This window comes from Glandiceps talaboti, chromosome 4 (genome assembly GCF_964340395.1).
Source record: "Glandiceps talaboti chromosome 4, keGlaTala1.1, whole genome shotgun sequence".
NCBI lineage: Eukaryota > Metazoa > Hemichordata > Enteropneusta > Spengelidae > Glandiceps > Glandiceps talaboti.
In genome coordinates, this window is record NC_135552.1 from 25097181 (window position 1) to 25121727 (window position 24547).

Genomic DNA, 24547 nt, shown 5'->3' on the forward strand with positions numbered 1-24547 from the left:
TGTGTGTGTGCTGTAATAAAACGCTACAATGAGCTCGAGGACAGATATTGATATAAGATGGCTATTATTACCATAGTGCTTTGAATATGATAAAGAAAATGATAATGACTGTGTATGAGTTGGCATCGTTAACGCCGTTTGTCGTTCAAGGAAAAATCACAGGGAAAAGGACGAATAATCAATTTTATTCTCGCTAATTTCCGGATTTCTAATATTATTTTGTCCAAATTCAAATTTCACTGTTTTTTCCTATTTCTACCCGTTATCACTGTCTTTAGTTTACCAGCTTTGCATTACTAAGAAGATTACTAATCCGAGAACAAACTCACGGACTAATTGCCCGAGAGTGAGTGCAAACAGTCAGTGTAAACCCAGTGAGTGTAAACATCTACTGATCCGACTAATGGAAGTACACGGCACGGCCGTAAGAACAAATTTGATTATTCGTCTTTTACCCTGTGGAAAAATACATTAAAGTACTTACACCGAGTTAGTGCGCCCCCAACGATATACTTCTCGAAGGTACGTGAGCTATTTGTCATGTAACGTGAAATGCACATGCATTACGGGTACCACAGGTAACAATTAAGAAAACGTATGCCAGATAATTAAAACGATGACCTTTTCAATTATGTCCTAAACACCGTTTACACCGAATTACAATGTCATTTTAATATACCAGGAACGAAATCACATCAAAATAATGTTGTTTGTCACCGTCTGCTGCAGCAATAAAACTGTACTGTAACAACTCGGCCACGTTAACAATGCGCAAATAAATTAGCCCATATGGGTGAACCAAATGTATACATTAGCTTTTATTCTCCAATCAAGAACAAAATGAAGTTGCAGCAATGAAAAACAACATATATAACTGGGCTTTGGAACTTTTTTCACTGAAAAATTTGACAGTAACTCTATTGAACATTGTTTGCATGTATTACTAAGTTTTACGTTTGACTTATACATTCATTAACCCACTTAGGGAATATTTTTTTCTATTGTGTGACTTTTGGGATAAAGCTTGTTTAGAACTAAGACAATGTCGTCGAACTACCTACTAATCGCTTTAGCATCCCCCCCCCCCGCCAATCTTGGCACTCAGTGACCCATCTCTTACTCGTGTACCTTATGAACAAGTTCCGTGAAAATGTTTCTAGGCTGAGCATATTATAGGCATCCGTAAGATTCTTGTAAATCCCCTTACTAATCGGTACATTGAGTAATTTTGATCAAAGTACTGGTAATGGTCTATTTTTGTTGTTTTATAGTAGACCATAGGTCAGAAGAGCGGTTCTTTGGATCGCCGGCACCCAATCACATTTTTCATCTTGAAATGCCCTACTGGCCCCCGTACTGGCCTCGCTTTCCACCACTTAGCTAAATATTTATGGGTTGGCTCTGGTCTAATCACCAGGAATTCTAGCTTAATTGAACGTATCCGGACAGTAATCAATATCATTTTGTAAAGAAGTGGCAGAACAAATATCTCGTATGTCACTATACTAGTATGTAGTATATGTGATGTATGTGCGCATGTCGGAAAGGCGCTGTCTGCTCTAAGCCAATCATATCCCAGCATTTGGAGGTGTGTTGGGGGCGTGACGCAGTTGTTTATTTTTACCATTTTTCCTGTTCTACCATTGAAAAATAGACGTGTTTTTAAGGTAAGTTAAACACTTTTGTATATATCTGGCCAGAATATAGATTTTTTAGAAAAATTTTTTTCCAAAATCATCTTCCAGACACTGAGCATTACACGTTTTCTTTCTGTCATCGTGTTGAGACCGATACCCGTCGCTGCCCTGCTATGTGCAAGGTCGTCTTCGTCCATTACTTCCATAGTCAATATTCGGTGTCGGCTGAACATGTATTTCCCTTTCCATTATCACAGTCTAGGTTTTGATTTTGTTAGATAAGTAGATTTTGACTCGAATCGTCAAATTGGCCATTACATTGTTGTAAAGGCCCACTCTGCATTTATACTGTACCACTGAGGTTTCACATCGTTTAGTCGTTAGAATCTCAGCTATTTGGTGTACAGATATGTATGTTAAAATGTTGGCCTTAGTAGTACTAAAAATGGGGGCAGCCTCACCATTCCCGCGTTTTTACCAGCCTAGACAAGACAGTGACGTACGTAGGACATCATAATCTTGCTGAATATCGTGCATACGTGTCATTTAAGTGAAGTTGGCATATCGGATGATTTCATCCCATTGTGTTTATAGTGGAGTGTTGTTGACGTGTACGAGGTCAATTGAAGGGCATCCTCATGATAACACACATTTCAGGTATCTGTCATTTTATAATGCCTAGCTGACAGAAAGAAGGAAAGCAACTCAATCCCATTGTTATAGATCATTCGCATGTTACTCAACAAAATACACAAAAATCTTCAAAATAGACGAACCAGAGGTTTATGTGACAATAGCACATGTTCTACATTTATAACCTCCTGGATATTAATGAATCAATATACAGTAAAACATTAACTACATTCGTGCAGGGTCCCTAAAAGCTAGTATACACTATCACGATAATAGTGTTTGCTACGGACCTGTGTTCTGACAAACAAGATAACAACTAATCCCTTGCGTTACTCAGTAATTGAATTGGTTAGTTTGTGTGTGGGTGGGGTGTGGGGTGGGGGGGGTGGATATGGGTGGATATGTATGTATGTATGTATGTATGTATGTATGTATGTATGTATGTATGTATGTATTATCTATTAATCAATGTCTTCTGTACTGCCTATATATATACATATGAACACAATCAATACATAGCATAGTATAGTATGTCTTTACATTTGTTCATCCAGATATTAATATATTGATGTGTATGTGTCGAATCGATGTTTTTTATTTCTTTTGATTCATAAACATAAACAACTTTTCAAGTTAATGATCAATTACCAAAAAGTGAAAATTTCAGACGCAATGAAATTCCTCAATTTTTTCAGAACCATGAGTTCAAAACAAAGAATGGACACACAAACAATTCCAGAGGGAGAGAAGTTGAACATACTATTACTTGGTAAAACAGGAAGTGGTAAAAGTGCAACTGGAAATACCATCGTTGGGAAGCCGGTGTTTCACAGCGTTCGGTCTCTTGTGTCATCAACCGCCGCCACTGAATGGGGAAAGCGCAACGGTGGCCGTGAGATTGTTGTCATCGACACACCGGGACTTTTTGACACACGGGATCATTTGTCACATATGCATGTGCTCACCGAGATCAGTAAGTCTGTTGGTATAGCCATGACCCAGGGAAACGGGATGGACGCATTTGTTCTCACTCTCAATGCCGATGAGCGATTGACAGAGGAGGGAATATCCTCTATCAAGTTCATGCGACAAATATTTGGTGAAGATGTTATGAATCATATGATTATTCTTTTTACAAGGAAAGATCACCTGGACAAGGACGGGGTCACGTTGAAGCAGTATCTTGAAGACTCGCCCCCATTCCTTTCAAAGCTCATCCAAGAATGTGACAATCGTGTCATCGCATTTGATAACAAAAACGAGGCTGCTAGGGAAGCACAGGTGGCAAGGTTTGTCGGTATTGTCGATCAGATGAAAAGAGATAACGACAACAAACCTTTCAGAAATCATCTCACTGATCGCGTAAAAGAGGTGTTAGAAATTGACAGAGAGCAGAACTATGGAGGAATACCAAACGCTAAAGAACAGCAATGTATAGATATAGCTGGAGGTGACGCTGTTATCCTCAGATCTATCAAAGCCATATTCATTAGGATCATAGCCCATGCTATGACGATGATGTGGGGATATCATTAAGACCTATCGTGCTACATCCACAAATTGTGTGAATAAGCCAAAAATAAATGTAGGTGTGCATAGGACCAAGTACTTGGTGACAATGTATATATCGAGAGAACAGCTGTACACATTTTAGATATTATCATAGGCATATTAGAATATCACATAAATGATTGAATTTTGATAGTCGAGATGAACGCAATCTGATTAAAATCTGATGTTAGATAGGCTGGTTTTCCTGTATTTACCTTTATTCCATCGTTATTGCGTCTTTAACGTGAGTTTTTTTTCCCTAGGCGAACGCCTTTCTAACGTTAGAAAGGCGTTCGCCCAGGAAAAAAAACTCACGTAAAAGACGCAATAACGATGGAATAAAGGTAAATACAGGAAAACCAGCCTATCTAACATCAGATTTTAATCAGATTGAGATGAACGTTAACAGAAACATACAGACAACTCTGTATCATGACGTAGAGTACTCGTAGTTACTATTTGACATTTACAAAAGCCAAATATATACAAGCATTGTTGAAATTAGTGATGTCGAAATCAACCTTTTTTTATTTGATGGCGTTTGTAGTTGGGTGTTCATCTATGAAATCTGCCAGTTTCACATGAATTACAATAAGACTGCCTATTTGATACACTTCATACTAGTTTACCGTACCAAATGTAATTTCACTCATTTATGAGGACAATAGCGAAAAATGGAGAGAGAGAGAGAGAGAGAGAGAGAGAGAGAGAGTGTGTGAGTGAGAGAGAGAGAGAGAGAGAGAGAGAGAGAGAGAGAGAGAGAGAGAGAGAGAGAGAGAGAGAGAGAGAGAGAGAGAGAGAGAGAGAGAAACAGCAGAAAAACATAGGAGTTCGAATGGCTTTGACATGACTCAGAACAATTTCATATTAAAGTGTAGCGTACTTGCTTAGATCATAGATCCTTGATATGTTACTTGCATTGTCTTTCCCACTATTTACATGACGACATACTGACAACCAAGATTTATAACTTTGCATCCACGCATGACAGGTGACCCTGTTTGAACCTAAAGAATGACACGGTTGAAAATTCAAACTTCAAACAAAGTAAGTAGTCAGAAGTATGTAATATGCAAGTGAATTTGTTTTAACTCAACTAGTCGAAATTCGCATTATTATTCAAGATTTAAAGTATATACACATTTATAAATGAACGCCAATCGTCTGAGTAGTTAGCATTCTTTAATTTTGATCTTTTAGAGATACTGTTAAATATAATCAATCTGTTTTCCCCTCAGAGCATATCACATCCCATGTCAAGTACACAAATAGATGCAATTTAAATACAAGACACTGTAAGGATGTAGTGAGACAAAATAGTCGGACCAACATTATCAACACATGATAGATAAATGAATATAAAAAAAATACTCTATTTACTTTGTCTACATCCTATACTATATTCTAAATATACTATATTCACAATTTACTTCTATAACAGTCTAAGGTGATTGGTGACCATGTTGTAAAATGTAATGATGCAATAAATATCTATTTTCAATAGACCTTCCAATTCATGTGTATTGCATGGTAGTATTTCTTTTCACTGTGAATGTGATTGTCCTACGGCTGTTACAAAGTGAAGTAGTGTTGCCTAGTTACAAGTAATATGTCGGATGAGAACAACTCATAATACAATACACGTATTGACGCCATGATGGACATATCAGCTTGTACTGCTTATTACGTCACTGTTCAAAATGCACCGATTTAAAAATGTACAGACGTCAGGAAAGGTGTAAATATGTGCAGTGTATGTATTCACATGTTTATTTGCGAATCGCAAGCGTTTTATATTGTCGTAGGTAGCTATATACCATAAATATATTTTCTTTATTATTTTCGACATAATTTATTTACATTTTTCGGCTAACTGGAGGATGTATTATCACCTATTGGTCAACTCTACCAACATCCTATAAATTCATATTTTGTTGACAAACAATACTAAACGGGGCGATACGCGATTGTTTACATACGGATATCATGCCAGTGTACAAAGTACGTACCATCAACTAGACAGGTCGGATCGGAATAATGGAACGTTTCCAGGAAAGGTTTTGTGTTCGTTCAATCGTTCAGTTACAGTAATTGTAGAATGGATTTTTTCCCTCTGAAGGACGAGAGCTAAAGTCACAACCTCAATGATATCTGTTTAATGTTGCCGAATATGGGCAAAGGGTCAAACAGATCCGTCTATTATAATATAAACATGAACTAGCTCGACCCTGAACATTCCATATTATAGTATGTGACGAAAATAGCCAGAGTTTAAAGTCAATACTTGTGAAGGTTAACATACAATGGGGCGACTAGGGTAAAATTCACAGCTACGGTACATAATAATTTTTATCATGTTTGTTCCATTTTTAGATTTTGAACTTTACAATAGTTAACATTCATACTGAAAGGTCACAAGGTCAATTTTGCTATATGCGGTAGTATCAGTGATAGCCGACGTCTCTAAGTAGAATCATAAAATGTACATTAACTGTAGACTTTTGATTACCTTTATCATTAGTAACCCTAAAAGCTTGGTCAACAGTCTTTTGTCTCTTCGTTCAATATAAAAAAAACCCGTAATGTACAGCATCCAGACAATCTGATTAAAATCCGATGTAGATGTCGGCTAATCGTGCATTGCTATCTTACCTTCGTTATTTAGCTTGAATTGACCTTCGTAGTACATTTTGTACATGTTTTATACGTTTTTAGCCTGATCGCCTCCTCTACAGAGGCCTCCTCTTAGTTTAGATTTGAGTTAATGTTTGTTGTTGTTGTTGTTGTTGTTGTTGTTGTTGTTGTTGTTGTTGTTGTTGTTGTTGTTGTTGTTGTTGGTCTTTTTTTCAGTACAATGCAATATTAATGTTCCATTGTTCTCATTCATTTGGATATTTTTTTATATAAAACAAGAAAGAATCGAGAAACACGATCGTAATTAATTAGTAGAAAAGGTTATTCATCAGCAAAAATGATAAATTTAATATTCGCGACATTTCAAGCCAGATAGTGAAGTGCAAGTCTCTATAGCGCCATCCAATTCCCTCAAATTAGTTCCTATTATATCAACCTTTTTTGTTTTAAAAAATATTTGGAACATTACTTCATTTGTTTTAGAAAATTTGATGAACAAGCTATTAAAGTTAATTGGTTTGGCATTGTAACAATTATTTTTAATAAGTGGTATAGTGTTACACTGGATCAAAACATGGCTTTGCCGTTCGATCGATCAGACACCACAGCATTCTCCAAATTGCAATCCCACCCTTCCCTCAGGCTATTATTCATCATACTGAACCCGATATCATGATAAGACCTGCAATAAAAAATCATGGTACCAGTAATAAGCGTCATATGTTGCAGGATATGGAATGAATGTTGTTGACATCCGGTGATTCTAATTATGACGTTAATCACCCTAGGGATTACTGTGCCAGGCTGTATGCATATTATGCATATCAACCGATGCATTCATCTATTAATATTAACATCTCATCTAGTGTCTGGGTTGATTTAGACATGTTTAAATTCCCCATTTTGAAATTTCAATCGAAACCATTTGTTAAACTTAATTTCTGTATTTGGATTCTACAGGATCACTGTTCCAAACATCAGGTTAGTTTATTCACAAAGAATTTCCATTATGGCATCCTGGAGAACATTACCAACGATGGACTATTACTTGAAAAAGTCTCGTTTCAACGCCTTCTGTATACCAGCTGATGACGACACAACTGTGCCAATAGGTCAAAGGTTAAACGTGGTTATTATTGGTAGGACCGGTAGTGGTAAAAGTGCTACAGGCAACAGTATAGTTGGAAGTCGTAAGTTTGCCAGTAGACTAACACCCAAGGCAGTGACACAGACCACACAGTGGGCTACTAGAACAGATGACAGAGAAATAATGGTTATTGACACACCTGGAATATATGACAACCGAATGAATTTCACGTATGGCGAGATTCTTTCAGAAATAGGAAAATGTGTGGAAATTGCCAAAATGGAGAGTACCAAGGGTCTGCATGCTATTCTGTTAACAATAAATGCAAACTGTCGTCTTACTGATGAACAGTCTTCAAGTATAGAAATCCTCCATAAAACATTCGGTGATGATTTCACAAAATATCTCATTATTGTCTTCACCAGGGGTGATGCATTGGAGGAAGAAGGCCTATCTTTAGACTCCCTTTTAAGTAACAAACCAAGATTTCTAGAAACTTTGTTAAATGCTTGCAATCAGCGTTGCATGATTTTCAACAACTGGACAACAAATGTGAGAAAACAAAAGCAACAGGTGGCAGACTTGGTGAGGTTGATTGATAGGATGTATATTGACAATGGATGTAAGACATTCACAGCAAATATCATGGAGAATATATCAACAGCAGTGACTGATGAACAACAACAGAATCGCAATTTACTTTTCATTGGTCTTACAAAACATGTTACAGATACAGTCAATATGACAGACATCATAAGTAGCACCAAATGAAATCCAAAATGACCAACACCATTCAATGAGTAAACGCAGGGGGATAAGAAATGTGATTTTTTTTCTTATAGAGCACAAAATGCATGTGCAAGTGTCAAGTTTTAGTGAAAGAGTTTCTCAACAATAAAGGATTTCTAAGATTAAAGGTGAAAACAATACATCTATTTTATTAGTGCATCACCTGTATGCATTCTCACAAACTAATGTAAGTAAGAGCCTATTTTTCCACTGACGCAACAAAAAATAGTCCTCTTGGCAGTGTGTCTTGTTCAGTTGCCATGAACACACCTGTGGTTTACAATGATACTTACATTAACCCTCTCAAACAAACAAACAAACAAACAAACAATGCATTTTTTAACTATTTATTAATAAACCACAGTATTGGCTGTAATCAATATAACAGCTCTCAATAAAAAACAGTTCATTTGCACAGGCAATCAACTAGCAATATAAAATAATTGATATTCAGTCGTTAGATCAATTGAAAGATTAAAATCACAACTGTTACAAGAAATGTTTGTAAATTAAAAGTGTCATCAACAATATATGACACTAACATGTAAAATAGTTCAAAATTGTAAAATTGTATTTTTTTCATAACAACTTGAATTATGAGTTACAGTAAGGTTGGTATCAACATCAAACTGAGGTAAAACAAATGCAAGAAGTATTAATCTCACCTGAAAATAAGGATTTGACAGATATTCTGTAATATTATAGATAATTATTTTTGATGATAATCAGGTTTCATTTAAATGAAAATAAAATTAGAGTAAAACAGTGACAAATTCTAATGTTGTATATTGTATGTGTATGAATTCATAGAATGCATGCAGTTGCTAAATGTCTAATTAATGACAAGGTGGCATTGTTCAAAGAAGTAATATGTCAATTTACAGTCTATGTCAATATTACAGCTCAGACATGCATTTCTTTGTTGGTTTGAGATTAAAATTAGAAGGGAAGCAGTACAACCTGTAACATCAAAGTAAATTGTTTTCACAGCATAATACTCGTTTATAAAATTTTCATCAAAAGTATACTGTTTTAATTGCTTTTATATGAGCCAAGTATGTGGCTCTATGTAGACAATTTGTAAACCATGGTTTCAGCTAAGAATCAGCCAGTGTATTACAGTGAATGATAGCAATAACATAGATATCATCAGTCACAAATATGATAATATTAGTTCTCAATGAGATCTTGAAAATAGTTCATGCCATCACTGACTATTTACTTGCTTTGAGCATAGATCCTCCACCAGGGTCTATGTTGGTGGAGGGTCTATGCTTTGAGCTGCCAACATTGTTTACAGATTGATTACATTTACAGCCCCCACAGGGTTCATAATTAAAGTAATTATATACTTTATACTGTTTTACTGGTTGTAGAAATTTGTTTAACTTGTTATCAGCAAACAAAAGCATTAGGCTTGCATGTTGGTATTAGCCTAGATTCTATGCTCATCATTGGTCCATTACTCTTTGTACAATTAACAAGCATATAGAATCTAGACTAATAAATACAGAATGCAACATTATGGTTGCAATAGAAACATTAACAACATCACCAAACTTATAAAAAGTCTCCAATACTATCATGTTGCAGTCTATGCAAGCTTTTCAACAGTTTCCATCACAGTGGTGGTTTTCTCACTTTCATCAACATGTACTACCATCGTATTACCAGAATTATCTTTGCATACACTTACAGCCCAGCCATCCATCACTTCAGTTTGGATATTACCCATAACTCCATTCACATTGACAACATCCATATCAGCATACTCTAAATTTGACATGCATTGCATCTCATCATTTTCTTCCACTGTATCCTCAGAAGTGTCTTCACTTGCTGTTTCAGCCTCAGAGTGTCTGTCGCCGTTCATCTTGTATGTTCCTTCATCTTCAATCAATGATACTATGCATTGTTCAATGCACTTGGATACTGCTTCTTTGATGCTCTCTCTTTGTATCTCATCATTTGCTTCATCCCCAGTAGGAAGGACATCTTGTTGAAATTGATTGAATACTTCAGAACTTGAATTAGGACTTTGAATCTCATTGTATTCTCCCCCATGTGGTAGACTCTCACCTTGAATTTGATTAGACTCTTCATCAGGATGCAAACCATCACCTTTAATTTCATTGGATACTTCACCAGGTGATAAACTGTCAGCCTTCATCTGATTGGACACATCATTAACCAGTAGACCATCATCTTTGTTTTCACCTGGTAATTCATCAGCAGGTAGTGTTATGCACTCATTCTCTTTAGACAATTTGTCAGCTAGCATGCCAGCACACTCATCCTGAGTGACTGCTTCTCTAGGCAATAAAGTGTCACCCTGAATTTGATTAGACACTTCATCTTCCAGGCTACCAATCTGACCACATGCATCCTCTCCATCAAGCTCATTCTTTAGTTGATTTGGACTAGTATCTTCATCGGCATCATTACACTGTTCATCATCTTTGGGTTCACACTCTAGGCCAGTTTGGTCGGTTACTTCAATCTCATCAGAATTTGTTTGATCAGCCCCTTCATCTGAGGCTGTATCTTGAACTTCCGTTGGCTTCTCAGCATCTATACTTTCTGTTCCAACATCATCTTGACTCTTGTTCATAGGGATTTCACCTTTAGAAGTTTGTCTAGTCACTTCAACAACAGTATTATCATCTTGTTCGATATCACTATTCGTGACAGCGGTACTTGATGAGCTAACTTTCGGGGTGGGTAATTTTGAAGATGGGGTTGATGTCTTCTGGGGGATGGGCATCTCTTCCTGTGATTGAAAACCAGCAAAGTGGTGAATATTGTAACTGTGTCCTTTTGGTGATGTCAAATGACAGATATCTTCAAGACTCTGGAGTAGTGTATGAAAGTAATGATGGGCAAATTTTTATTGATAAATATTTAGGATGAGAGTAACTTTGAAACTGAACAAATTCCAACTATAAAGTATAGAAAAATAATTCAGGATATAACAAATAAATTGTATGGCATTTCAATTCTAATGATTCATTTGGTCAACCTTTTGGCATATGGTTGCAAGAACCAAATTTTACAATTTCAATAAATCATACCACTGCTTTCAAAGTAATATTTAACAGTGTGTTTTAAACACATGTCATCAATTTATAGTGCATTTCATGTTCCACTCTGAATATGACACATATGTAAATTGTCTTTGGAAAGTATCCTTTAATTAATCAGTAATGCACATCCCCTATACAAGACTAATTTAAAATGTTAAATGGAGTATTACAATTTGTAAAAAATCCATCAGTGATATGTTACAACAGAGCAATAATTTTTCAACCTTTTTTCCCCCAATTTGTAAGCAATTTCAATTATAATATTTTAATCGTGGTATATGTATGGATAGGATAAGAAGTACATATCCTCCTGATGTGAGGTCATACCATTTAATACTTTATTCATATATATATAAATAAATAGATAAACTCAGTATATTGTAATATGTCTATACTGGAGTAAATACGATAGCGGCAAACAATACATTGGTTTAACGGATAACACTTTCAAAACCCGTCATGCAAACCACAAACAATCCATCACTACTAAGAGATACCACAGCTGTACTGAGCTATCAAAACATGTCTGGAACTTAAAGGGTGAAGGCCAAGAGTATAGCATTGACTGCTCAGTCATCACACATGCAACTTCATATTCGAATGTAACAAAACGGTGTGACCTTTGACCTGGCAGAAAATTTATATATCATATGTTGACAAATCGATTTTACTAAATAAACGCTTCGAATTAATATCAAAGTGCCAACATCAAAATAAAGATGTATTGACCAACTTCCACTGTGGCACCCATATCATGTGAAAAGGAATGTTTGAACTATGAAACTGGAACTTCATAGAACTATACCGTTATTCATCTGATGATCGCAACAGCATGAAACACTGTGTAAAGCTCCTGTGTATCTTACTTGACATTGTGTTATGTATATATATATATATATAACTTGGTGAGTATCAATCTGCTAAGACAGTGCTCTATACCGCAGTGGCAGAGCGTAATAGTTTTGGTAGTACTGGAACTCTTTCTTGGTTGTAACTGTTTTCGTGTTTTTCATGTTTGAATGACTGTTTGTGGTTGGCGTATCTCTGTTTGAAGTTGTTCTCTGTTAGACCGATATATCTCCAACAGCGAAACTAAACCCACTCAAAAACCTAGTAACTGCAGACAGAAAGACACCTGCCCTTTGAACGGCGAATGTCAAACGGAAAACATCGTATACCAAGCCACCGTCCACGGAAAACAAACAAAAGTATATATCGGTCTAACAGAGAACAACTTCAAACAGAGATACGCCAACCACAAACAGTCATTCAAACATGAAAAACACGAAAACAGCACAGAACTATCAAAACACATTTGGAAACTGAAAAGAAACAATGAGCCTTTTTCCGTATCCTGGTCCATCAGCAAGACAGCCCAAGCATACACCAATAAAACAAAACGATGCAACCTGTGTTTAACCGAAAAACTAACTATTATTAAAGCAGACAAAAGCTCCACACTAAACAAAAGAACTGAGTTGATATCCAAATGCCGACACGAGAATAAGTTTTATTTGTCCAACTTCAATAGAGCATCTATCACCTAAACTAAACCCATTAACTAACGGAACATCAAAGTCCAACATGTAACAACCCGCCAACACTCACTTGTTCGCATCCAATAACTCACACAATAACGTCACCTCCACACATACAACACCTACCCACCGACATAGACAATAGTGATGGTATTTCTATTGTCTACACTCTATATATACAGCACACCCAGAGAGTAAGCCTCAGAGTTGTCTGATGATCGCGCCATGCGTGAAACTCCGAGTTACAACCAAGAAAGAGTTCCAGTACTACCAAAACTATATATATATATATATATATATATATATATATATATATATATATATATATATATATATATATATATATATATATATATATATATATATATATATATATATATATATATATATATATATATATATATATATATATATACATATATATCTAAAGAAAAGGACAAATTTTCGAAGTACAAAATGCATGAACTGCAAACATGGATATGTTTATCAACATGCAACAAGTCAGACGATTTAATATGAGGTAGCCATAGGTGCTTGTATACTCACTTCATCATGTATCCTTTCAAAGCTATAGATGAGATTTTTGACACTTCCTTTACCAGCGAACCACTGAGATGCCATTTCAGCTTCTTTGGGATCATCTATCAGGTCATATTCTTGCCTTTAGAATGAAAATAGCATTGGTTACTACCAATCCAAAGATTTTTTTTTTATATATTTAACTCAACATTCTTTGTTATAAATTACATAAAACAAATAATTGTAAATACAAATGTAAGGCACAAGAAATATTATATTTTATCTCATTGTGAACTCAAATAAATTTTGTGTTTGAATCATTCTTGTTTTATCCGAGAGAGATGTTGACTTTTATTCACAGTGAGATAAATGAAACAAAAAACATCATGCTGCCTAATTGAAACTCTATTCTCACTCTCGTTTGGTAGTACTAATTAGTTTGAAAGATGACATTCTTTCGCTGGTATGGCATACTGAGAACAAAATAACTGGAGTCAAGGACGATTCCACACGTGAAGTCAATAATTTGGATTTTTTGCGCATTTCACGTATGATGATGATGATGATAAACAAACTAAAGATGACTAATTTTAGCACAAATATGTGTAGCATTTAATAATTTCCATGTGTCATCTCCAAGACAAAGGAGCACTTTTGGAATTCAATCACAGTACTAAGAATTAATATAATCAAATGAAATCCAATTTCAGTACATGAGAAGTTCAACAACTTGAACACTTAATTCCAGACAACATATATGACTTGAGATCAAACAACCAGTGAAAGGTAAAGATTTTTTATTGTACCTATGGTTGGTATCATTCTCTTCATCGCTGGAGCACTCAGCATAATTTTCATACACTGTAGCTGTTGATGGTTCTGTATATACCTCAACATCAGCCTGGTTCTGAGATGTCGTTGGTGATGTTACAAAGCCTGCACATTCCAAACTAATTTGAAATAGAAAGTATATGTTGAACATGTTCAAAAATTAAAGACAAAATCTGTTAACCATTAATTATATTATCATACATGATTTTGAAAAATATTACATTGGAAATAGTACACATGATATATTTATATTATAAGCAAATCTGTCATAAAAATCTTTCAAACTTGATGGTTTTATAATCCAAAAATCAAATCTGTAATTTGTACATGTATAACTTTGCCTTACTTTACTTTACTGCTTTATTAATTCAGATTCAGAAATAAAAAAATTGTAGAAAACACATAGCCACATACACTTCTGATGTTTGAAGAGTTATTATCTTGAAGTATGACTGGTTTTTTTTTATTTGAAATTGAAGACCTCTCAGAACAAGTTTAGGATGTTAAAAAATCATTTTATGTGGAAAATGTTCAAGCATTGCCCGCTGAGGGCGCTAACCACAAAAAAAAGGTTTCAACCTTTTGATAACTATTTTTATATAGGGACATCAATAAACTCTGGAAATGACATGCCCTAGTAGAATAAAATGCAAGGTAACAATTTTAAGATGTACAACATGTTTTAGTTGATTAACTAATTTCATTTTCTTACCTGTTTGTTTTCTCAACATTCTCAGAAGTTGACAAAGTAAGAGATTCAAAACCATCATCAATGGAGTCAACCATGTTGTTTCTTCCTAGCAATTTTTTCTTTCTTTTCTTTCCATCACTACCAACTTTACCTGATTCTGGTAGCAGCAAAGTCAATAAGTGTGTATAAATCAACAACGTATATATGTCACTTCTATATCGATGTGTTCTTAATCTGACTTTTAAATGCATTTTTGGCTTTTGTTAACTGTGAAGACGTTTGCTGAGAAGTTTGGGGATTACTTTAACTTCAGAAGATTCTCAAGACAAACAAGGGTATACTTCAGTTTTAAAAATTCACTTTGATTTCTGGAAAAACGGTTATTATGGTACTTCAAATTACTTGGAAACTGGAAAGCACATCAAGTTGTTTCACTGACGCTCTGTACTTTTACAAATCTATATATTCAAAATATACATTGTTGTTGTTTCATGCAATATCACATTGATTTGATTTTATTTGATTTGATTATCGATCTCTTCCGTTTGACTTTTTTCATTATTCGGTTACTCTGTTTTCTCACCACAACAATTTTAAGTCCTTTACTTGTAGTAGTTACAAAAGTTACCTGGAGATAATTCTGGTGATTTGGTTGGTGAGATCCTTCTAATTTCACCAGTGGCACCACAAATGTCACTTTGAAGAGGTAGACTTTTTGATGTGCTTTTATTCTTTCCTTTGGTACCAATCTTAAACAACTTTGCAAAGCTTGATGTTGGTTTGGAAGATTTTGACATCTTCTCATGTGACTCCTTTCCAATGGTATCTTGATCTGTTGTATCTTGTGACTTAGACAATATTTGTCTATTTATGGTTGCTTCAACTATGTTCTCCAGATGTGGAGCCTCCATATGGCCTGTCATTGATTAATAACATGTTTATAGAAACTTTTAGTACAACTACAAGTAATTATGTTTATACCTAAATATGGTCATTCATGATATGAAACGCCAGAAGGTACTTTCATAGGCTTAACAAAATTCTTACCTTCAAGATTCAAAAGGAATTGCAATATCCTAAAATTATGTTTACAAAATCTTGTACATTAGTTGCACTGATTATGTAAAAATGAGCGAGCGTCACAAGATTCATTTGTTGAAAAATTTAGCGACAAACCTTCAAATATCAAATTGATATATTAAGTATTTCAATATTTATGATGTACTTTTCTGACTTAGCTGTAGTCAAACTGCGACTTTCAATTACCACATATAATGTATAAATATAAGGTATGCTGAATATACAGCAGTTATAGTACGATACATTTATCCAGTTCTTTCCCACACTGTGCTCAAGCTCAAAGCGCTTTACAAATATATACACTGAAAGCTTTAAAAAGTTTTCCTGATTACACCATATGCACTTGCCAATACCTCTAACCAGTCTTATCTCTTACCTTGGCCTACATCAATGGCTGAACGTCGTCCTGTACTTTGGTTGTATTCTTTGGCATCATTTGGGATATCTTCTGTGGACTGGCATGAATCTTGCAGACTTTCACTCACACTAGGGTACACAACACCACTGTCTTGTCTTGTTAGGTCTGAATACTTCACCTTTATATAAAGAAAACAAAATCATAGACAAAAATTATAAACTTGTAATTCGATTATCATATATTTATATTTTCTCTGTTATGAGTTTCTTTCTGAAGTCTTCTTACAATTTCAGTTGTTCTATGAAGATACAATTATGAAAATAATTATTTTCCATGTGTGAATAACAAGAATCCAGCACAGACGACGATGAAATATTCAATCAAATATTTTTTATATACTTTTTAAAAATATTTTCCACTTTTACAAGAAAGCCAGTCTAGTGAGTATGTATTAATATATCCTCATGTTTTTATAACCCAATATGTTAATGAAATCCTTATAGCAGATAGAACTAGTTTTGTATCAGTATAACATATCAAACAACTACCTTTGCACCACACTCAAGTAACACACTAATTTCTTCCAGAGTATTTCGTCTTCCTGAAGGATGACTAGACAGCGTTGTGTGTAACATATCTGCATATGGCTTTGGTATTGATTTACCATGTTCGGCCAACTCCAGTGTCTGCTTTTCCTGTACTAGTTTTTGTTCAATATTGCCAGGTGACATACTAAGCCATGGAGTAATGCCTATAAAGTACACATACTGAGGGTGTCAATCAATCACTCTGGAAAGAACATATAGCGTTCTGAAAAGTTTGTCATATACGGTGCACTTTTGAAAGTTATCATCTATGTCTTTGTCGACAAGTTTGTTTGAAATTAAAAATGACAAAATTAATATATGGTAATTTAAATTAAATGATTTGTTTATAACTTTAACTAGATTATCCTCTTGGTTATGCAATACACTTTATATTGTAAAACACAGTTTATACATATTTCAGATTTGACAAATCTCACACTCAATTTCACATGTAAACACGTTTAGAATACATCAAAATACAACTCAGCTATATTGGGACATGCAGAGACATTATAATGTATGTTGTATAGTCCATGGTTAGATGACATTTACAGATATACCTGCAACTCATGCTCAACTACAAACAAAGATTAATATGCAAAATCAAGAAATTATGAATATTGCCTGTTAAAATCTCCCACAGTACTACTGAGAAACTATAGATATCAGACTTGACAGTTGGTGGTTCTCTTCTCATCAGTTCTGGGGCCATCCAGTTGTATGTTGTAGAAAGGCACACATTTTCAACAACTTTACTTCTTTTCTGAGTAGCAGAGTCAAGACTCCTATGTTGTAGAAATAATGGAGATATGAAGGAGAAAGTATATTGGTATAGGAACAAAATAATAATATTTCAATATAATTCTTAAAAGTAACTTATAAGTGCAAGTGTTGTGTACTCAGGGTATTTGTACATATGCTTGCAGTGTTCCCTGTGTTCCATACTTTCATAAGTGTAATGAGCCAAAGTGAAGAAGAATGTGGCACAAGCACCATTGCAAATATCCAAGAGTACCTCCTACACAGGCACTCAAAAATCATGTTCTATTATTTTTACATGGTTACCACAAACAGACAATTATACAGGGCAATCACACATTTTCATGTATACAGAATGATCATGCACAAATTTTCCTACAGGATAATGCAATAATGAATTCAGTATTGCATTACAGTGCAGTGCAAATACCAATAGTACTTGTGTGCACCAGTACAACTTACTACAAGTAATCACTGTTTAATACATTATGTAATAACACTATGTCTGTACATGTTTAACCATTCTTGCCTTTCCACAATGTACTCAAAGTTGCCTAACTTTGCCAGTCTTCGTTGGACAAGATGAACACTGTGTGAAGAGATATTGCAATGCAGGTATCCCATCTCATGTAAGTACATAACTGCCTCACATATTTGCAGCATTATACTACATTTAGTCTGGAAATGCATGAAAGCTCTCACAGGTTGCTGTAAAAACAAAAAATGAAAAAACACCTTGAAGTTAATTTCAAAATCAAGTAAGAATAAGAAATGTGCAAATCTAATTTCAAAAATCACATTTAGTAGTCAAGTTATAATAACTATAAATTGTAACTGAATCAACAGAACTACCTTGTGATATTGTGAGGAGTCATTTAAAAACATATTTCTCGGGCAGTCATGTAATTCAGATCTGCATGAAATTCATACAAAATTCTTCGTAGTTGAAGATGAATTTGACTTGGAAGGGGAAAAGTCTGACAGTACTGTAAGGAAAATATATTCATCCTAGAGTGTTCAAAGAAGTTAACAAATTATTTGTCCTATCAAGTCTAGTTTTTTACCCTTGATTGCTTTACTTGATGAGAAAGTACTATTACTATAACTATTGCATTGTCCAGTGAGAGTTGAGTATTAATGATCTCCATATGAATATCAAAACTTCTAATGGTTTTCTTTATTTATGTCTGGAGTTTAAAAAACAAGATCTCACCTTTTCATGCAAAGCATGGTACAATGATCCAAGACTGACTCTTTCAAATACCAGCTGTATTGAATCCAGATTGTGGGTATTACATATACCCATTAATAGTAGTATGTTTGAATGACGTAGTTGACTGAAAAGAAAAAGTATTCATTGAACTGTTTATATATGCATTCCTTAGTTGACTTACTGCAACTTTTTAGATATAGTGGGTCAAAGATGGAATAACCAAAGACTTTAAACAATATTTTTGTCGTAAATATTTTTTTATCATTTTGTACATCATGGAAAGCAAACAATTTGAATTATCATATTTACTCATTTTAATTAGGATATTTACAACTTACATTTAAATTTTAAGTTTATTTTTGGCAAACCAAGGAAATCTTACAGTTTCACACAAATCAAATTAATGAAAACTTACACAAGACAATCTTTCTCATGAATGAGAAGGTCAATAAGAGCTCCTTCACCAGGTTGGATATTCAACAACTGTTTAGTGGTAACTTTAGATGGACCCCATTTCATACTAAAATCAAAAGAAATAGACATGTAATTCTGTTACTTGTCCTTCACAAACGCAGCTGTTACACTGAAACAGTTCAAGTTAACCTATTACAATTTACCATTATAAAACTGATCAAATCTTACATATCCATACTTGAAATTCATCAAGAAAAATGTTTTTTGAAATGATGCTAAAAAAATGTTTTGCAACTTTGTAAACATAACTTTACCCAGCTGTGCAACAGCAAGTGAAAACTGACATACACAAAAAAGTAACACATACAATATACTCTAACCATTATTAATCATTTATGAATAAAAGTGTTCATGAATGTAATGTCTTATTCTTCTCACAACAAATTCTGCATACAGTGCATTGAACTGTATTGTATAGTATGTATGGTAAGCCATGTCAGGGCGCCCTCAACCATCAGCAACTCCTACTTTTGAGTGATTGCTAATGGTGTGACGTGAACACTGTATCCTAAATACAATATACAATACTGCTTAACATGAACAACATATAACTAACATCATACAAATCAACAAACCTTATCATATTGAAGTAGCCAGCACTACTGTAGCTTGGTAATCGTGCATTCTCATCAGCTTCCAATGCATTCTCAGCTATATACGGTATAAAAGCTAGAGTACCGGCATGGGTTGGAGTTGGCGTATACACCTGAAAACCAAACCCATATCAGGATAAGGTGCTGTCATTGAAGTCACATTTGCAGACTAAGTTAATGTATATACCACTCCACAACTATTTAAAGTCCAAGACTCAAGAGTAAGATGAACCATCATTCTTTTTTTTTTGGAACCAACTTGATGGTAGTTTTCATTTCATTATTTCAAGAATTCTTGAACATTCAGTTTCAGAATATATGGTGAAAGGAATGCGTAAAAGCTGTAACAAGTACTCAAGTATATACAAAGATCACAGGATAACTTATTTAAGTGATAAAGGATGACTTACTGTTCCAAATCCAAGACTGTGAACACTTGATTTTGTATTGTGTAATGATTTTGTGCTGGAATGATGTTTTTTAATGGGCAGGCTTTCTTTGGATCTTGCTCTTGATAGGTTTTCATATGTACTTGCTCTCCCTGCCAACAAAAGATCCTGGCCACTCTTGGTCATAGCATACATTCTTGCTGTCTCTATGTATTCCAGGATCTTTTTGGATGTGGATTTACCCTTATAATGATCCTGCAACTTTGCCCAATCAGATGGAGTATGACCATTGTCATCATGAAGCCGCAGATCACCACCATTATCAATTAGCTTACATAGGATCTTTGGATTTCCACTAGCACAGGCTCCATGAACAGGGGTATAACTACCCCCACACCGACTGAATCAAATAAAAAATGTAGATCTTGTTCAATTCATGATCGATTTCACTTGTTCACTGTGATAAAGGCAGTAGAATTGAAATATTATAATCACTATACTGTAAAATTGAAATGTAAGGTATAACTTCATATGTCTTGGCTGCACATGTGGGCATTTGCTCAGCTCCAAGTAAATAAAAGATACTCCGACACACTCTCTGATGTCATTTGTAAACACAACATATCCTCTAAAAAAAAAAAACTACCAGTACCATACTATACGTAGAACAATAGATAAACTACTAAATATTGTATAGTCAAAAGTATAGACTAAATATTTTCATGAGCACCCATGTACAATTTTACATTGCTTGCAGATTCAATGTCTATTTTTAGTGACAATAAGGTAGCTTGCAATCATTCCATTTACAAATATGGAATATTAATGTTCTGAACATCTATCATTGGGTAAAAGACTGAGCTTTTAATATATGTAAACCTAGGCTATATATTATTGTATATATACGAATTAAACGAAAGAAATGCATATTTTGGCATCAAATAGCTATGAAATTGATTCATAATTATAATATCATATATTGATATTGGAGGTGTGGACATATTTACACCATACTTTTCAATTTCAATTTCTCCATACAAAAATGTTACACTCACAAGTTAGGGTCAGCTCCATGCTTCAAGAGGTATGTCACTGCCGCCTCCTTATTGTGATAACATGCCACAAATAAGGCTGTCTGTCCATTATTACTTGTATAATCAACAGAAATACCTGTGAATATACACAAATGAACAAACTATTACACACACAATCACCACAGGGTTGAGTCAATATTCCTGACCCATCAAAAGCACACCAAAAAAGAAGAAAATAAATGTGACCGATCACAGATTCAATGAAGTCATTTTGCTACACTATTTCCTTGGGTGTGTATCGTTAAATTTCGCAATGTGATCAGATCAGTCTCTTTTTAAGATCTCAACTTGTTCATGTTGTTTAGACTGGTCCAAAGGAATGAACGTCTTCTTCAGTCTTCTATATGCTAACCTTATTTCGAAATTGACACAATTTCATCTTTACCTCTCTCCTGCTTGCAAATTATACCGAATATCTAACGATCCTGCCTACCTTTCTTCAACGCTCTCCTCAGCCGTCGAACACTGCCTATTCTTCCTCCAGAATGGAGCAAATGCCAAAGTTTAACATCAACCGGCTTTTTCTCCAAACTAGTATTACTCGACCCAGGAATATAACTTTCTCCTGATGGTCTCAAATCTAAAACAAAAGGACGCAATGCAATGCAATTAACGTAGAAAATATATAGTAAATACAGAATTTACACGTCATCATCACAAAGCGGACGAATTGAAAACTTGTATTTTTGTCAAATATTTACGAACATTAAATTTTACTTACAATTCTCATATAACCATGGGCGCATTATTTAGTGTTTGCTCAGTCTATAATCATATTGACGTCACGATTCAAAACAATAATCGCAACGTCAACATAAAAATTGACGCTTCAATTTATTGCAGCTATCCAAACCCCTCTCATGATTCAACAGGTACAGAAATATAATTTTCATCACAAATTCATGTGTACATATACGTACGCGCGGTTAATTAATGATCCAGATAGAGCGACAGTAAATATATTGAACCGAGTCGGTGAACAGACATTTTCTACACGTCATCTTTGTTGTTCACACTTCATTTTGTACAACTTTTGATTACATTAGATTACCTTGTGTGTTTTCAACCGACATCCTGCAAAGTTTTTACCAAAAATTATTCAACGTCCCGTAAATTTGGCCGTACATCTGATCTGAGACCTCGACCGTCTACTACATCAGCGACAGAAACAGACAACAGAGTCGAAGTGTAAGAACAGTTTTCATTGGTGTAAAGTTTCCACATCCTCCAATAGTGGCGCCTGTTTCATCACAACGTCACGACCTTCTCGCTATGACACATGGGATATTAGTAGCATATTGCTCGGTGGTTGGAGTGACACACACACACGGACGCGGTGGTGTTCCAGTGCACTGCAGTGTGATTAAAAATAAAATCTGATGTGATGTAAACGGCTAAATGCCTGTATTTACATCTATTTCCATCGTTTTGTGTCGTGTGTTTTGCTCCGAGTGTTCGCCGCGTGGGAAGGCGGCGTTGAGTCGGAACAAAACAAACAACACAGCGATGGAAATAGAGGTAAATATAGGCATCTATCTAGCCGCTTTCACCACATCAGATTTTAATCAGATTGAGTGTTCGCTCTATATACATACCTCAGACCACGGTCCACGTTTGCGGTGCTCTGAGTTTCTCCGTAGTTCTTGCAAAGTTCGAGAACGACGTGCAATTTCAACTTGATTCGTATGTTGGATGGCTTTTTCAAGGACTTCGAATGGGGAGGGGGGTGTTATGTTTGTTGAGGTAATATTCTTTGAAAAGAAAGGCGTCATTTTGGATGGACAGTTCACTATTTGAAGTGTCCGCATTTTTAGCATCATCTTTTATGGCACAATCTGAAAAAGTCTGGATCACCATTCCCGGGGATGGGGACTCCATTCGTAATGCTACACTGATGTTAGCTCATCTCAGCGCAGACTTTCACACCAATCTTCTCATAGAGCAACGTGAATTGTTCTTACATTGGCAGTGTTATGGTTTTGAAACTATGTCTATCATGAACGGCAAACATGATTACATAATTACGTACTTATAATCGTGGAAGAATTCAAATTGATCTTTAACCACCATAAAGAAAAACTGTTTTAAACCTTAACGTGAAAAAGTATATGTAAGCTTACTCTTCTCCTGATATAACTGATGATGTTAATCTATTTCCATACAGCTACATGTCACTTATTTTCATGTTTGCAGGTTTATTTTATTTTTCTTTGTGCTTTACGTCAAACTTACGTGGCTCAACTTTCGAAAGAAGAATGTCCGATACTTGGAGATTTCATTTATGTATGCCGATATTCATTAGACATATTTCTCCATACTTCTGCCTGCCTGTGAATCAACTAGAGAAGTTTATGTTTTTTGATAATTGAGGCAAATTTCAGACGATCTACTAGACGAAGACAAATTAATTTTTAATTATCAGATCTGATTTCAATTATGATACACAAAAGGCCTATCAATGTTTGTGTGTGTGTGTGTGTGTGTGTGTGTTTGTTGTTGTTTGTGTTGTTGTTGTTGTTGTTGTTGTTGCTGCTGTTGTTGTTGTTGTTGTTGTTGTTGTTATTGTTTCAAAGTTTAGAACCAGTTCATTGCGAGGAAAAGCTTCCATATTGTAGGCCCTATTTGTCTGATTTTCAAGAGCAGTACGCGTATGTTTGTTACGCACATTGCTCAGTGGAACATTGCATTACGTCACCAAATCGTAAAGCTTATTAGCACAAATAGAACTTTATGTAGCCAATCACAACGCAGTAAGGACTTTTGAGAGTGTTCAAACGCATCACATGTTCGAAGTACTTCTCCACATTAAACGAACATGCAGGACTGGGAAAACTTTTAATTCTCCTACCGTTTTAAATCATTAGTCTAAATATTAACAACAATTCATAGTGAACTGAAATTGCATCAAAGCGATGGATAAAATTCCGAAGAGTGGCCAGAACAATCAGACAAACTCAGACCACATCGAAATCAGAAACAAGACGTCGAAGACATCGGTTGGGCAAGC

At 35.0% G+C, this 24547-nt stretch overlaps 3 protein-coding genes across 3 annotated transcripts in view; 2 read left to right on the top strand and 1 right to left on the bottom strand.

The window, feature by feature from the left end:
• LOC144434024 (uncharacterized) overlaps positions 1-8635 on the top strand; it is a 23217-nt gene extending 14582 nt beyond the window's left edge. Inside the window, exon 2 of the mRNA XM_078122467.1 lies at positions 7416-8635. Coding sequence (XP_077978593.1) covers positions 7465-8313 — 849 coding nt within the window. The 5' untranslated portion in view covers positions 7416-7464 and the 3' untranslated portion in view covers positions 8314-8635. The remainder of the gene's footprint in view (positions 1-7415) is intronic.
• LOC144434025 (GTPase IMAP family member 7-like) lies at positions 1651-4054 on the top strand. Its single transcript, XM_078122468.1, has 2 exons — positions 1651-1667; positions 2966-4054. The coding sequence occupies exon 2, from the start codon at positions 2970-2972 to the stop codon at positions 3804-3806; it is 837 nt and encodes a 278-aa protein (XP_077978594.1). The 5' UTR covers positions 1651-1667; positions 2966-2969; the 3' UTR covers positions 3807-4054.
• A 7803-nt stretch (positions 8636-16438) lies between the features above and the next one.
• Positions 16439-22613, bottom strand: LOC144434380 (inactive serine/threonine-protein kinase TEX14-like). The gene is made up of 11 exons (XM_078122831.1): positions 22592-22613; positions 21974-22120; positions 21502-21616; positions 20468-20846; positions 20040-20170; positions 19406-19510; positions 18991-19114; positions 18307-18485; positions 17643-17803; positions 16980-17182; positions 16439-16609 (listed from the first exon to the last, which is right to left on the bottom strand). The coding sequence occupies exons 1-11, from the start codon at positions 22611-22613 to the stop codon at positions 16439-16441; spliced, it is 1737 nt and encodes a 578-aa protein (XP_077978957.1).
• Positions 22614-24547: the final 1934 nt, after the last annotated feature.